The sequence below is a fragment of the Zeus faber genome (genome assembly GCF_960531495.2).
Source record: "Zeus faber genome assembly, chromosome: 19".
Taxonomy (NCBI): Eukaryota; Metazoa; Chordata; class Actinopteri; order Zeiformes; family Zeidae; genus Zeus; species Zeus faber.
In genome coordinates this window covers 6659738-6675109 of record NC_137206.1, presented here as the reverse complement: position 1 = coordinate 6675109, position 15372 = coordinate 6659738, and the positions used below count along the sequence as shown (strand labels likewise).

At 44.7% G+C, this 15372-nt stretch overlaps 1 protein-coding gene across 2 annotated transcripts in view; it reads right to left on the bottom strand.

The window, feature by feature from the left end:
- Nucleotides 1–2274: 2274 nt before the first annotated feature.
- Nucleotides 2275–15372, bottom strand: part of palmdb (palmdelphin b) — a 28097-nt gene continuing 14999 nt past the window's right edge. For both annotated transcript variants that reach the window (XM_080020302.1, XM_080020301.1), the window contains exons 3-8: nt 14880–14960; nt 12139–12269; nt 7515–7629; nt 6103–6127; nt 5829–5939; nt 2275–5031 (exon numbers count right to left, since the gene is read on the bottom strand). In XM_080020302.1, the coding sequence (XP_079876428.1) occupies nt 3809–5031; nt 5829–5939; nt 6103–6127; nt 7515–7629; nt 12139–12269; nt 14880–14960 (1686 nt within the window). In that variant the 3' untranslated portion in view covers nt 2275–3808. The remainder of the gene's footprint in view (nt 5032–5828; nt 5940–6102; nt 6128–7514; nt 7630–12138; nt 12270–14879; nt 14961–15372) is intronic.

Here is a 15372-nt window from a genome sequence, read left to right as displayed (position 1 = left end):
GATGGAGGTAAGGAGGGAGGGATGGAGGGAGGGATGGAGGGAGGTAAGGATGGAGGGAGGGAGAGATGGAGGGAGTTAAGGATGGAGGGAGGGACAGAGGGAGGTAAGGATGGAGGGATGGAGGGAGGTAAGGAGGGAGGGATGGAGGGAGGTAAGAATGGAGGGATGGAGGGAGGTAAGGAGGGAGGGATGGAGGGAGGGATGGAGGGAGGTAAGAATGGAGGGATGGATGGGGGTAAGGAGGGAGGGACGGAGGGAGGGATGGAGGGAGGTAAGGATGGAGGGATGGAGGGAGGGATGGAGGGAGGGAAGGAGGGAGGGAAGGATGGAGGGATGGAGGGAGGGAAGGAGGGAGGGAAGGATGAAGGGATGGAGGGGTGTATTACGAGGAACCAATAGCAGCGCTTTTTTTCTGATACATACAATATGCGGCACACCAAATACACCCCTCCCTCCCTCCCTCCCTCCCTCCCTCCCTCCCTCCATCCCTCCATCCCTCCCTCCCTCCATCCCTCCATCCCTCCCTCCCTCCATCCATCCCTCCCTCCCTCCCTCCCTCCATCCCTCCCTCCATCCCTCCCTCCATCCCTCCCTCCCCTCCCTCCCTCCACATCTCTCTTGATTATGAATATTTTTTTCTATTCCAACATTATGTGGATTCTCACAGGATGAAACCATGACTGAGCGTCATCGTTTGATGCGCGTGGTGATGAAATGTTAAATGACTCTTTATTTTTCTGAGACTCGGTTCTTGACGAGTCACTCGGTGAAAAGAGTGGTTTTGATTTTCCAACTCTTGGATTGTTTTGTCATCCCGTTGCTGTGGCACGCCGGCGGGCGAGGGATGAACGAAGAGTGTTTGGCTCTAAGTGGTGAAGGGAGTTCCCCCAAGAGTCATCACATTCGGTCACAGTGATTTTGTTTGGCAGAGCGCAAAGTGTAGTGATGGGAATATGGCTCTTTGAAGGTAACCGGATGTTGTGGTTCCATTCGCTCTTTGTTTGTGTCTGGGGGAGCGGGGATAGAGTCATAGAGTGCTGCAGGGATGTGTGGTGTGGGGATGGTGTGGTTTGAGCAGCCACACCTGTCCCGGGTCTAGGTAATTGGGGCCTAGGATCAGGGTGGCTGCATACCTGTTGCTCGTTGGTTGGTCTAACGGGCAACAGGTAAAACCCCCATCCCCACACTCACTCAGGAGAGGAGTCCTTGTCATTACATGTGTCCATCTGCTCCGGGGCTTATTGTATCAAGCCCCCTTTCCACAATAACGAGTGTTTTCTCAACCCCATCGTCTGTGCCTCGGTGCCGCAGGGCCCTGAAACTGCCGCAGGATGATGTATTTTTGTAGGCCCACCCGGAAGTTAGTATCACCCTGGTTCCTTCGACAAAAAGCCAATGGGATTCATCCATTGGATTTTGGATCATTGAAGGAGAAAAGCTCTGTGGCAAACAAAAGTTAATCATATCTGTACACGTTTTGTCCAGCAAGATAATCTTCACAAATGAACACCACCTATGATTTTTGAAAGCGTAAATGCAATCAGCAGAAGTAAAAAGCTAACATTAGGCTATAAACCAGCTACACCACTGTCACATGACTTCAAGTTAAGGCTTTATTGAGGCTGAAGGCCCAGACACTCACTCTACATGCCCCTGATCCTTGACAATCATTTTCAGTTTCAACTGCATCCATTTCGCAGCTCACTGCTCTTTTTGTCCAGGAATCGTTGAGACTCGGTGAATGCCTGACTGCAGTTACCCAGCCACGAGCTAAACAAACAAAAGTCAAATTTGGTCAAGTGACTCCCGGAAGAGTCATTTCAGAGATTTGTTCGCTACAAACGAATCGTTTGCGAGTCTTGCCTCACTAAATGTACATACGCTACAGCGGTGGTCAATGTTGATGTCTGGGGACCCCCAGGGGCCCTTCACAGTGTTTCAAAGTAATTTTTTTTCAACTTCTAATTTATTTCAACTACACTGTTATTTCATTTTCAAGATGTTGCCATTAGAGAAGGCACAGTAATGACTGTTTTGATCATAGTTTCCCCAACATTTTGTGAAACAGGTTCCATGGCCTCACGCTTATAGATTTGATGGTTCCTGTCAGGCAGAGAATCACTGCACGACAGTGTGTATTTTCTTTCTAATATCAGCTGCTTTGCAACAGCATTCATTTCTGCACACACACACACACACACACACACACACACACACACACACACACACACACACACACCCATACAAACACACACAAAGACAAGCAACAACGCCCACGTTTCGTCGTTTTGTGTCGACATTTATTTAAACATACTGTACATTTCATCACTCTTTACATGTGCCAATGCGTCGCTGTAGACTGTTAGTTTTATTTAGTATTTTATTTTAAACATAATTAAGATAGATTAAATATTACAGTATCATCCTATTTATTATGAAGGCACTAATACATAATATGGAGTCAAATGTGTGAAATGAAATGATTTAATATCAATACTATCAGCAATACAGAATAAAAAACTATTATTTATTTGTTGAACTGAAAAGCCAATCTGATTTCAAATTATGAAACAAAATTCAAAACAATTTTTTTGATGGCACACGTCCTTTGCATTCCTGTACGAGAGAAATCCAGAGAGAAATTGACAGCAGCATCGGTAACTAATATGCCTCTCTGCTCCACGCCCTTAAAAGATTTGAATCATATCAGGAAAACATATCAGGCAGGAGGGACATGAAAGTACACTATGACGGACTCCCAAACGAGAACTATGTGAGCTGAAGGCTGCCGGGTTTTTTTTATTTCACCCAAATTTCATCTTGCTAAATGGAAATTGTTGTTATGTAACCGCATCTCTGAAGCATTATGTCTGAGATGATTTCTCGGCCCCCTCCTCCGTACTCTGTCCTTAAAACGACAGAGAGCGAGAGCGAGAGAGAGACCCAAGGACAAGCACTTTAATGATTTACAGGGACATAGTGTACTTAATTCTGTTTCCCTTTCTGTTTCTCTCACTCTCTCTCTCTCATACATACATATATAGATCTTGTCATTCTCCCTGATTTATGTAACCTATGAATGGCAAAGAAGGGCGTTTTCATGCATACGTACATGGATTATACATGAGTGTAAATGAGGGCTTTGTATTATTTGTATTTCTACTTGTGGTGTTATGCCACTTCCTCAGTTTTGGTCCCATGGTGAGACAATGGACTGTGATTTTGAAAATGGATACAACACAGCAATCCAGTTAGTCTTAGTCTTTAGTTTATTATTGTTTCGTTCTTTTATCAGTTAGTGATTAAAATCCATACCCTAACATACAATGGTGTTCGGCCATGTAAGATGCTAACAGATTTCCAGTGACTCTAAATCTTTCTTTGATGGAGGGATTTGTTTAATTACATCTGATAGCTGCAGTATAGCAAAGGCACAGAGGGGATAAGCATGCTGCATCATGAAGTCATGGGAGTGTGACGATGTAATTATGCAAGATATTTGCCAGTATGTGGCAGAAAAGCCAACAGCTAGTGATGCTGATTGACCAAGCAAAAATGGTGAGCTACATTTCAAACTTAGGACAAAATGATCAGGAAAAAGGAAAATCAAAAAGCAAATGCCACATAGAAGGCATAGGATGTAACCTGTCAGTATTACGTTTCTAAGTAGCAAGTATGGGTGAGAAGTCACAAAATTGAACTTTGATCTATTAACCAAACATACCCAAAGGTCTGGATGGGACAATCTAGTGAGTGAGGAAGAAAGAAAGAATGGATGGATGGATAGATGGATGGATATAGAGCCCCTTCATCTTCTCCAGGTCAATGCCACCCGCTGCTGTCCATCTAGGCAAGGACTGCGTTTCCCGGGCTTGTGGATGAACGTTGGCTTCAGCGGCAGCAGCAGATCGTCACAATTTGTGTAGGTGTCGTTGATGAGGTCTGCACCCCCAGACACTTTGGCCATGGCCACTTTGGGACGGAAGACCTTGCTCCTGTATCCCTCGGGATGGTACGAAAGCAGACCGTCCACATCATCATCAGCGCCGCCGCTTTTCTCCTCTTCACCATCGCTGTTGCCAATAATTATCAGTTCAGCCTGGATGTCCTCCTCTTCCTCTTCGTCCTCTGCCTTCTTGTAACCCATGAAAATCATGGTGACCGGCTCAGTCTCAACGTCCTCCGGGAGGGCGTTGACAAAGTTGAGCGACTCCTCGCTCTCCGGGTAGAATGGTGAACGTCTGCAGAATTCTGTTGCATCCTCTATCAGTGGGACAGGAGTGGGGCAGTCTCCAGACTTGCGGCTTCTTGATGAAGGACTGGGGCCTTCATCACACCTGTAGACCGACTGAATGGGTGTCGGTATCCCCTCGGACCTGGCTTTGACTGAGACCAGCTCTGCTGCTTTGTTACAAGTTCTTTCCTCGTGGCCATTGGTGAGCCCGGGTGGAATTTTGCCAACAACGCAAGCTGACAAAGACGCAGGAAGTGGCGGTTGGTCAGTGAGTGCCTGCCTTAGAACGTGGAACCTTTGGCCTCTGTCCTTTAGCATTTGGGGAGGACTGGGGCTCTGTGTTTTACTTGGACTTCTAAATCCTTGGAGGTCACTGAGGAGCTGGCTTTCCTCTCCGGGGGTTTGAGCTTCATTTTGGGAAAGGAAAGGGAAGGGGCTCGGGCTGGAGGTAGGGGTCTGCCTAGGTGTCTTATTGGGGGTCTTCGGTGTTGAAGGCCTACTGTTCCCATCGTAGGGTGTAGAGTACACCGGTTGGTGGTACTGAACATCGCTGGGCACCTTTTTGTCTGTTGCTTGACGTAGGAGCTCATCTACCTCTAACGGCGTCAATTCCCCAACTGCTCCCTTAGGCACTTTGCCTGCATCCTGGTGTAGTGCGTACACAGACTTCCGGCCGTCATCGTAGACTTTCACGCCCCTCTCCTTGGCAGTTTCCGGGGTGATCGTGGCTGTGGCCACCACCTGACTCTCGCCTGTGCGGGTGTCGTGCTCCACACTGATCTCCATGGCAAATGTAGCTGACCAGAGAGTGAAGAAGAAAGAAAAGAAACTGATGAATGTCTTAAGACAATAGTTTATAAATAATATTTTAGTGAAACATAGCATTACTGATTCAAAAAGAGATAAATCACGAATTACTTTATACTGTTGGCCATGTGCGTGTCCTCTGCATTTTACCCGTCTTAACTATTAGGATCAATGGGTGTCACAGACCCGGGATCTCCATTTTAAGGCCAGTGGTTTGGTTGAGGGCAATGGCCACAGTATAACTGTGTGTGCATTCCTTTTTGGTGTTGGCGGAAACAACTGGAGGAATCCCAAAGGAACACAATGAGAGCATGCAAACTCTGCACAGAGGCCCTGGTTGGGTTTCAAACCAGGCTACAATCGCAAAGATATAATGATAAGTCTGTCCAAAATGCAACTGCGGTGGAGTTCCCTGAGCAGAAGCTTCTCTCCTCCTGACTGAAAAACAAATTGCTTTACAATTTCCATGGTGCTTTTAAAAACAGGCAAAATGGGAACAAGAGGCTCTTCAGTCATACTGGGCAGTCGCAGGCAGCAGGGGCAGCAATGCTTTGAGAATACAAAATGATTTGTCTTTGTAATGGTTGAGCTGAGACGGAATGCAAAAAAAAGAAAAATGTGGAGGAAAGTAGCTCTCCTTCTCCTTCTCTATAGATTGAAATGAATACAAAATCAGATTGTATACTGTAATTCTTACACGTTTCCGCATCAATCACAATCAAATCCAAATCATAGACGTTGTTTATGAATTTAAATGGCGACGTGGTAGATAATGTAGCTGTTATACCCTTCTTGGGTTCACCGCCACCAGTCTGTCGTTTTGGAGTCTTAGTCCATTGCGTTGGGAGGACACAAGGTGGTGAATCAGGGACTGGTGAGGGAACATGACGCTTCAGATCTGAGAAGACAAAAAATTGTACCCGTCAGATGAAGCGGATATTATAATATTCACCAAACATAACAAAATAAATGAAAAAACCATCAACTGCAATCATGCACTTTATTGAATGTTATAATGTTAAAGGTATAAATTAAAAATATGGTAGTGAAAAAGTCTTTACCTTTTCGGAACTCATCATTTAGCTCCTGTGTGTGAAGATACAGAAGCTTAACATCAGCTCGGTCAGAAAAAGGGCTCTCCAGAGCCACATCGGCGGCATAGCATATCACACTCTGATAGCGTTAGTGTTATCAATGCTATCAATCTGGTTCTTTTGATGCATCTTCTCTTTGCAAAGGTCTCAGGGCTTTTCCCAGCATTCCATGTTACCTGCCATACCATGCCAAGCTCAAACATTAGTTGTTGGTGAAGCACGGGATATGTTGTTGTTAGAAAAGTAGACAAAATGTTCCTCAGGAAATTTGCAGAGGGATGAGGCAGAGTGTTAGGCAGCAAAGTAGCTTCCGCTCATCACGCCATCCATCCTAGTTATTAGCTGACACACGCAACTCAATCACTCTATTGGTTGTAACTCACAATACACAGGTGGAACACTATTTGGTTCATATATCATATAAAATGTTTTTGTTTTTTACGTCTCTTCAGAGCAGGGCTTTAAGTATCTAATTACAATAAAGTTATCAATGTTTACTCCTTTTCCTTCAAAACACCTCACTACTCTTGTTGACCATTATGTCATTATGCTCAGAAATCGAAGTGGTGTGGGGATGGTGTGGTGAGAAGCCACACCTGACCTGGATCTAGGTGATTGGGGTCAGTGTGGCTGCATACCTGTTGCTCGTTGGTTGGTCTAACGAGCGGCAGGTAAAACCCCCATCCTCACACACACTCAGGGTAGGCGCCCTGTCATGACACATGTCTATCTACTCCTGGCTAATTCAAACTGGCCAACTCTCTACAATAAACTGTTTTTTACAACAGCCCGTCTTCTGGGTCTCTGTGCCGGAGGTCCCTAAAACGCCAATTGGGTGGCGCGTGGTAGGAAAACTGCCACAATCGACATAAAACACAATAAGTTGACATAATACCAATACAATTGACAAGCAAGTTAACCTAGAATAGGTTAACTTGCTTGTCAACTTGCTTATTTATTGTATTTGAACTTAAGTGTTTTTCGGTGTTTTAAAAGTAACTAAAGCAGTTTTAGAGTATGTTTTACACATTCTTAGCAAATGTTAAAATTAACGTCAGGTGGAACGTCATCATTAACAGTGAAAAACAAATGCACATAATTATCTCTATTCACATATACAAAGGTACAGGAGGCCTCGAATGAAACTTGGCAGTATGCTTTTACATTCTTCATTGAGTTCAAAACTACGACACATAGCGAATGTACTAGAAATATTCAATACTTTTGTCCACCTCTGCCGACATGCCAACAATAACACCATCCAATCAGATCATCCAAACAAGCACAAAAAGGCACAAACAGCAATCTCCTCAAAACGAACACCGCAGGCGGAATTCTAAGGTGTCCTGAAATGGCGGTGTGGGCGGGTGGTGGGGTACCTTGATAATGTCTTCTGCAGACCTCTCCACCTCTTTCAAGCGTTTGAGGGTGACCTCCTCGTTGGCGGAGATGCTCAGCTCCAGCGTCTCCAAATCCTGGATCTCCTTCTCCATTCTGCGGAGCGAGCAGCGCTTGTTAGCCGTTAGCCAGCAAAGAAGTGATCTGATGTTCTCAGAAGGACACTCGGTTTCAACTTGCGCCCAGATTCAGACGCGAAAGTTGATACCCATTTCATAGATTGCTGCGCCGTGCGGGTGGATCGCTGTGGCAGTTTCTCCTGCCACATGCCCCCAGTAGCCTTTTCAGGGCCCTCCGACACAGACATAGGTGATGACACAGGTGATGAAAACACACCAGGTTTATTGTCGAGGGTGGGCAAGGTGGAAGAAGCTCAGAGCAGATGGAAACATGTCGTGAAAAGGGCTCCTCTCCTGTGTGTGTGGGGGAATGGGGTTTTAACCTGTTGCACGTTGATTACTGTAACAAGCAACAGGCGAACAGCCACCCTGATCCCGGGCAAAATACCTGGCCCAAGACAGGTGTGGCTGTTCAAGCCACACCATCTCCACACCACACTAATCAAAAGTAAATCAGAAGGCAGAAGCATTTAAAACATCGAAGATCGGTTTTTAATGTTTTTTATCTTTCTTGTATCAGTTAGATAACTCAACCTTTCAGATATATATCTCTCTGTCACAGGAGCTAGGCGAGCTGATTCCCCCTGCGGCCTTTCATTGAGCAAACACAGTTACTACGCAAGCTGTTGCTTTAGTGTGTATACCATACGCACAGGGATGCAATTGGCATTGATCTTTTTTCATTTGAATCTGGGTAAGATAGACAAAAAGCCTCAATAATTCAATGATACAATTATTGACAATGAAATTGTATTATTATTAATTGATAATACAATTTAATTAATATTATTATTATTAATACTACTTTAAATAATAATAATAATAATAATAATAATAATAATAATAATAATAATAATAATAAAATATATTTTTGATGCTTTGATACAGAAAAGGTAAAAGGTTTTACTTTGAGTAATGTAGTCATTTAGGCTCATCGGGAACATGAGCCTTTCAGTTAATTTATTTGTTTTCCTGTCATTTATTCATTTTGCTTTTGAACATATCAATGCGCAAGAAACTATTATGACATCTGATATGTTGTTGAGCTGCTGTGTATTTATTTTGAAAATTATATTTAATATGTTTGATGAACCGAGCGGGACTGAGCTTTGAACCATGCGGGGGTAAAAAACACCTTAACATGTTAAAAAAACCTTAACATAAAAAAACAGGAAAAATCTGCAGACATCAACGAGAAAATAGGCCCTGTCTCATGTATCGCTAGGATGCGATGAGCTTTAAGGTATCTTCCCTCCCATTTTGCCAGGACTTACGGGGAGATTTATTTTTTCTTTGTATGTCATTCATAGCCGGGGGTCGGGGCTTTACTGCCAATCCCATTCTCCGTGCTGATGGGTCGCGGTGGCCAGAGCGGGGGATCTCTCCACAGATCGCCTGCGGGCCTTGTCTTTTATCTGTTAGGCTTTTTTTTTTTTTTCCCGGATGGATGGATCAGCAGACTCCCTAAGTTCTCTCCCCGGAGGAGGCAGGGGGGCTTCTCAGCACTTAGAGGTTGGCAGGGCACCGACATGGACTCTGGTTACTGCATTTCAAATTCCTTTCAGCGCTAATACACTCGTCAACACAAGATGGGAGTCCACTGGCTTGACCTGAATGCCCAGGTTGCAGCTTGGGAGGCAGCACTTCCTTGTTCCAGAGAGCAGCGTAATTAAAATGTTCTTTTGATAACTGATGCTGCTCAGAGCTTGTCCAACACCAATTGTATTCATTATTATTCGAAATACAGAGTTAAACGTCATATACTGATCGAAAAAAATCAGTTTTGAAGCACCACTGTGTAAAGCCAATTTAAACTGAATCCGAAAACGCATCTGACGGTGGTGTTTGCTGCACTAGTGGGCGTCGGCTGACATGTGCCGAGGTTTCAGATCAAGCAGACTTTCCTGTCCGAAACGGCCATAACGTTGCATTTCTTCTTGTCATTTTCTTTTTTCTGTTTTTCCAAAACTTGCCTTTGCAATTTTCACTGAATGCAAGGTACAAAACGGCTCTTATACAGTGTTTGAAACCAGCTCCAAAAACTTACATCGTTTATGTATTTTTTTTCTCAATCATCACAAATTCAATTCTTCAGATTTATTAAATTCTTCAGATTTATTATCCACAGTTGTTAATAACTGTGGATATTGCAACATCCACCGTTAATTATATATACAGTATATATATATATTCCTAGGTTTCTGCTGGTTAGCATTTGCTTGGCAACGGTAGCTTCCAGTCGCGGTGTCGGTCTGAAACTTTTCACAAGGGCCGAAAAATGAAGGCTTTACATTCTCTAGCTGTTCACACAAGTGAGTAAACAACCATACATCTATCAATTGCAATACGTCAATTTCTTCCCTTTTACTAAACACTGAAATGAAGTGTTCCATATGCAGAAAGGGTAACAGATAAAACAAAATTTGATTGAAGAAATTAGTTACGTTCGGAGGGTGACAATTACCATGCAGTAATTGTACGATGACAATACAATGACCTATTTTTTTATGAATATGATTTGATCTCTTTCATCTCTCTGTCAGTTTTTTTACCTGCTAGGTAACAGTATTAAGAGAGGGTGAGTTCGGGTTAAGCTAATATACATACATATATACATAGATATCATATACATACATTATATACATATATAATATATGTATATATCTTTGTATAGATATTATATACCTACATATATACACTTTATATGTATATAATGTATGTAAATTACCCTAACCCGAACTGGGTTAATCCCGACACACACACTCACACACACATATATACACAATATATATATATATATATATATATATATATATATATACAGTCTGTAAGTGTGTGTGTGTGTTTGTGTGTGTGTGCCCAGACAGAAGAGGTCTGGCCAAGCAGCCTGGTTACATAACGCGACAGGGGGATAAGTGTCTGGGGATGGGCAACTGACACACAGAGCTCCCTCCACAGGGAGTTAAGTAGGTGAAAGTTATGGCGTAAGCTCCCTCTCTGATCCTAATCCCGCTAACACTTTGCACCCCTGACCTCCACTGGAAATGGCTGACTTGGAAAAAGAGAGAGAGAGAGAGAGAGAGGTTGGCGTTTTCCTATATTTGTCCTTCATAGCAAATATGCAGCCCTGGGCCCTAACCTTACAGTGTCTCTGAAACGTGGTTTGCAGACAGGCTCATGACCTCAGTCTTTTGCCGCGCGCGTTTTTGGGGCCCTGCCGGAGTCAACAACGGCTAATCCACAAGGGGGCACCAAAATCACTAATTTCGTAGGAGGAATTTTGTATATTCTCAACGATGCAGTGGAGACGCAGTGTCATACAACTGGGTGTACACCCAAGTTATTTCCACTGCCGTTTCGGTGCATGTTTCTGGGTTAGTTATTCAGTTGTGTAGTTTGTTGAGTAGTACAGGTACTACTCAGTTAAGGACCTTCCTGTTTAAACACCGTTCGGACGTACGACCAGCTCTCTGACCAGTCTGTATTGTACACTGTGTGCAATACCACAGCGTCTCAGCGTCAAGCCGCTCATCACGCATCACCCTTCATACACTATATATACTATATATACTTTATATACTATATACACTGTATACATCTCATCTCATCACCGTTCTCAGTCTCAGTCTCGTTCCCACAGTCTGTCAGTATTCACTACACGCAATCGCCACACCCTCTTACCGTGAAATAACGCTATATACACTATATATACTATATACACTTTATATACCAGCCACGCCCCCTTTCTGTGAAATAACACGGGTCCTCGCTTATCGACCAATCCGCTTAACCACCTGGTCCTAGGAACGGAACTCGGTCGTTAAGTGAGGAGTACCTGTAGTTGTATTTAGCGCCTCTATGGGAAAAGCGAGGAATTACACGCACACGTTTGCTTCGTGAGAAGGTGAGAAACTGCCCTTTCCTTGCTCTTTGTGTTATTCTTGTGTAGGGTATGTAACAGGCCTTTATTATAAAATAAAGTAAACAGAACTGTCTTCGCTGGGATGCAATGCCTTGACCTGCTATTGCCAAAATAGAATCTGATTGGCTTACAGGACAGCTACATTGGAACAAAATGGAATGTGACTGGCACGAGACACCAGGCAATCTTATTGGCCGAGAGCACTGGGCAGCATGCAATAACGTGGCAATTACATCACCATTAGGGCAAGGACAGCTATTTTGTGAGAATACGAACGGCTCCAATTTCCATAAATGGAAGTCGTAGATTTGCGACGGTATATTTATTTTGTCCATGAACAAAACATATATACGCACACACACACAAACACAACAACACATCCATTAAGGTACCAGTAATTAAAACTACCATTAGTCTATTGCTGTGATTGGCAAGGGTGTGCAAAGTTGTATTACATGTTTGTATTCTTCTTTCTATTTGAATAAATCCGCTTGCCTGGCAATACATTATGGTTTTGTACTTAATTATTCCACAGCACTAAAAGCAAAGGGGGGTGGGGTGTACCTGTCTATGTTGCTCTGCAGCTGGACACTCTGCTGCTGTTCGTTTTGGGCCTGGAGCCGCATGGCTTCATGCTCCTCCTCCGTCTGCTGGCTGAGGCCGTCCATCAACCACTGCTCCCTGAGCGCCTTCTTCTGTTGATCGCACATTTCAACACCGCACGACATTCACGGTGATTTTGGGAATACAATCGGACCAGATGGTTGTCAGCACAGAAATCATTGCAGCATCATGTGTGATGTCTCGGAGAGAAAGTGTTGGAGAAATTCTCCTGCCTGGTGGGTGAGGTTAATCTGCACGCTACAGCAACACAAAACAACTGAGAGTATTAAAGATATTTATTCTGCAGAATAAAGAGGAAGATACGGTCATGCTTCAAAGCGGTGTTCTGCTCAGTCTGCCCCTACTACTGACGAAGAGGGCTTCATACCGAAGAGAGGTTGTGTACCATTGGTCAGGTGTCATTTACAAGACTGTGCCCCTCAATCATACCCCCGGGTGTTACCCTCAAACAATGATTTACCAGTCAAACTCCGGTCACAGACTATGCCATAAAACAAACACACAATGCTCTTTCAAGCCCCCTGGGGTTATCCTTATCTCCAAACAAGGTTGAGTGAGGACGGAATGTGATCTGGTTTATCAATACTACAATTGACATTGTTTAGAAAGAACTCTTCATATAAACTCTGACAGACTCATTAAAACCCAGAGGCAATGTGTTTTTAAAGCTAGGTAACATACAAAGGCTATTGACCTGTATAAAACATGTAAAACATCATGCAAAGAATTGATCATGTGCATTTTTCTCTCACAAAAGTTAATTTATTTATTCCCTGTCACTGAATAGTTCTGTCACGATTTTGTGACAACTATATGCTCTTCCTGGTTTTTCCATGTTTGGTTATAGTTATTCTGTTCCTTGCCCCCCTCCCTCTCTCTCTCTCTCTCTCTCTCTGTCTCTCTCTGGTTCTGCATTCCTGCCGCTGCACAGCTGACACCCAGCGGCGCAAGTACCGACGGTGCAGCCAGTGAACATTTCACTGGACTGGACATTTCACTGTATACAGTATACGTATGAAAGTATGTATATGTATGTGACGAATAAACCTCTTAAATCTTGAACCAGTGAAGCTGCTGCTGCTCGGGGCCCACGCCGCGGTGGGGCACCCTCGCTGCCCCCCCATGTCACGCCACTGCTGACGCCCGTCCTAGCCAGCCCTCTTCACCTTACTCATTAAGCCCCGGTTATACTTTGGCGCAGGCGGGTCTCGGCGCCACGTGCCGCCTGCGCAGGGAGCACAGAGCGTTTATGGTCGGCACATTCGCCGTGGCAGTACTCTCAGAAACCACGGGTGGCAGTAGAGAGAAAGTACCGTGTGCGGCAGGAAGAAGTAAACAAAGACGAGCGCGGGACAGCAAACATGGCTGCACCCGGGGCGCCGGAGCTTGTTTTTGCCCTGGACGAATTGCTGTTCATGGTGGTTGAACCAACAAAAGAGCCCGAAAAAGAGCTGGTCGGTCCGCCCGTTCCATGAAGAGACAGGAGACGGAGGTTGAAGTTGTGTCCTGATCAGAGGAGCTTACTGAACTATAGAATGGAGTCACAATGTGTAATTATCCCACCCCCCCATTGCAAGATTTTCTAAAAAGAAACAAATACCAGTAAAAATGTTCCCTTTTATTTGTAAACCGAACTCAACAACAACTCTGTTAATTTACCAAAATTCACCAAACCAGAGTGAGTTGTTTGCGTAGACTATTTTGTCTCTGCGTCAAAAAGTAATTGGTAGACTTCTAATTTCTTATCTGAATTGCGCTGCGGATCAATTTTGGCCAACGTATCATAAATAAAACAACAAAACTCTGATCTCCCATAGCCTCCAATAGATTTCCAGGGAAAGCCCCTTGGCTTCCCCCACCAAGTCACAAAATCTCGGAGGTGTGAGACCTTGCGGCGCAACCTCATGCAGGTCCCCCAGCGCTCCAGAGTCTCCGCTGCCCAGCGCTCCAGAGTCACCGCTGCCTAGTGTTGCAGAGTCTCTGCCGCCCAGGTGCTCCTGAGTCTCCGCCTCCCGTTTCCACCGAGCCTGTCACTCCAGTCACCCTTGCCGAGGGTCAACCCTTTCCTGTTCCACAGCCGTCAGCCATCCCGGCCTGAGGCTCAGCCCGTTCCTGTCCCAGAGCCATCGGCTGCCACAGCCGAGTCTCAGCCCGTTCCCTACTCAGAGCCGTCGGCTGCCGCTGCTGAGGCTCAGTCCGTTCCTGGTCCAGAGCCATCGGCTGCCACAGCCGAGTCTCAGCCCGTTCCCTACTCAGAGCCGTCGGCTGCCGCTGCTGAGGCTCAGTCCGTTCCTGTCCCAGAGCCATCGGCTGCCACAGCCGAGTCTCAGCCCGTTCCCTACTCAGAGCCGTCGGCTGCCGCTGCTGAGGCTCAGTCCGTTCCTGGTCCAGAGCCGTTGGTCGCCCTTGCCGATGTCCAGACTGTACCTGTCTGTTGTCACTACAGCATCATGTTTGTCTCCAGCCCCTGAACTGACGCTATATGATTTTGAAATTCAAGAGTATGTTGGGGGGTTTGCCCCATGGGATGCAACTTCTGCGGTGCAAGTAAAAAAAAACTGCCAAACTGTTTAATTGATGAAATTTACAGGCTACCAAAACTTCACTGGAGAGAACACAAATGTAAACTCCTAAACCATCAGTCTGGTGCAAAATGGGTTCTTGCTGTGACAGAAAATTACCTTTATGTACTGGAATTTTAACTTCTCTTCCTCAATCTGTCTCCTCTTCTTGGCAATGTCCTCCTGAACTCTTCGTTTGTCCTGTGGGAACAAATATTCAATATTTATATATATATATATATAAACAGATGGTTTATAATTGGGCCATGGAAGATAGTCCTCCAGTCATCATTTCATATCAAGTCTTCAGCCTTAACCTAACAGCTGCATGTCAACATAGTGATCAATCTGTACGGTTCCAAGCTCTTAAAGCTTGTCAGCCCAGGATGGCCAATGGCAGGCTTGTTTTAGAGTGAATCGGCCTTTGCGACCTCACTCACCGTACCCGTTAGCGGGGACATTATATTCATGTGTGAGTGCACATGCTAGTGTTCCCTATAACTATTAAATGGTTTCCATAACTTCCTGACCATAAATAAACGCCAAACCGCAGGCACCGTAGGACAAGCTTATTAAATAATAATTTCAAAAATATCTGATCTCTCCTGTTTTA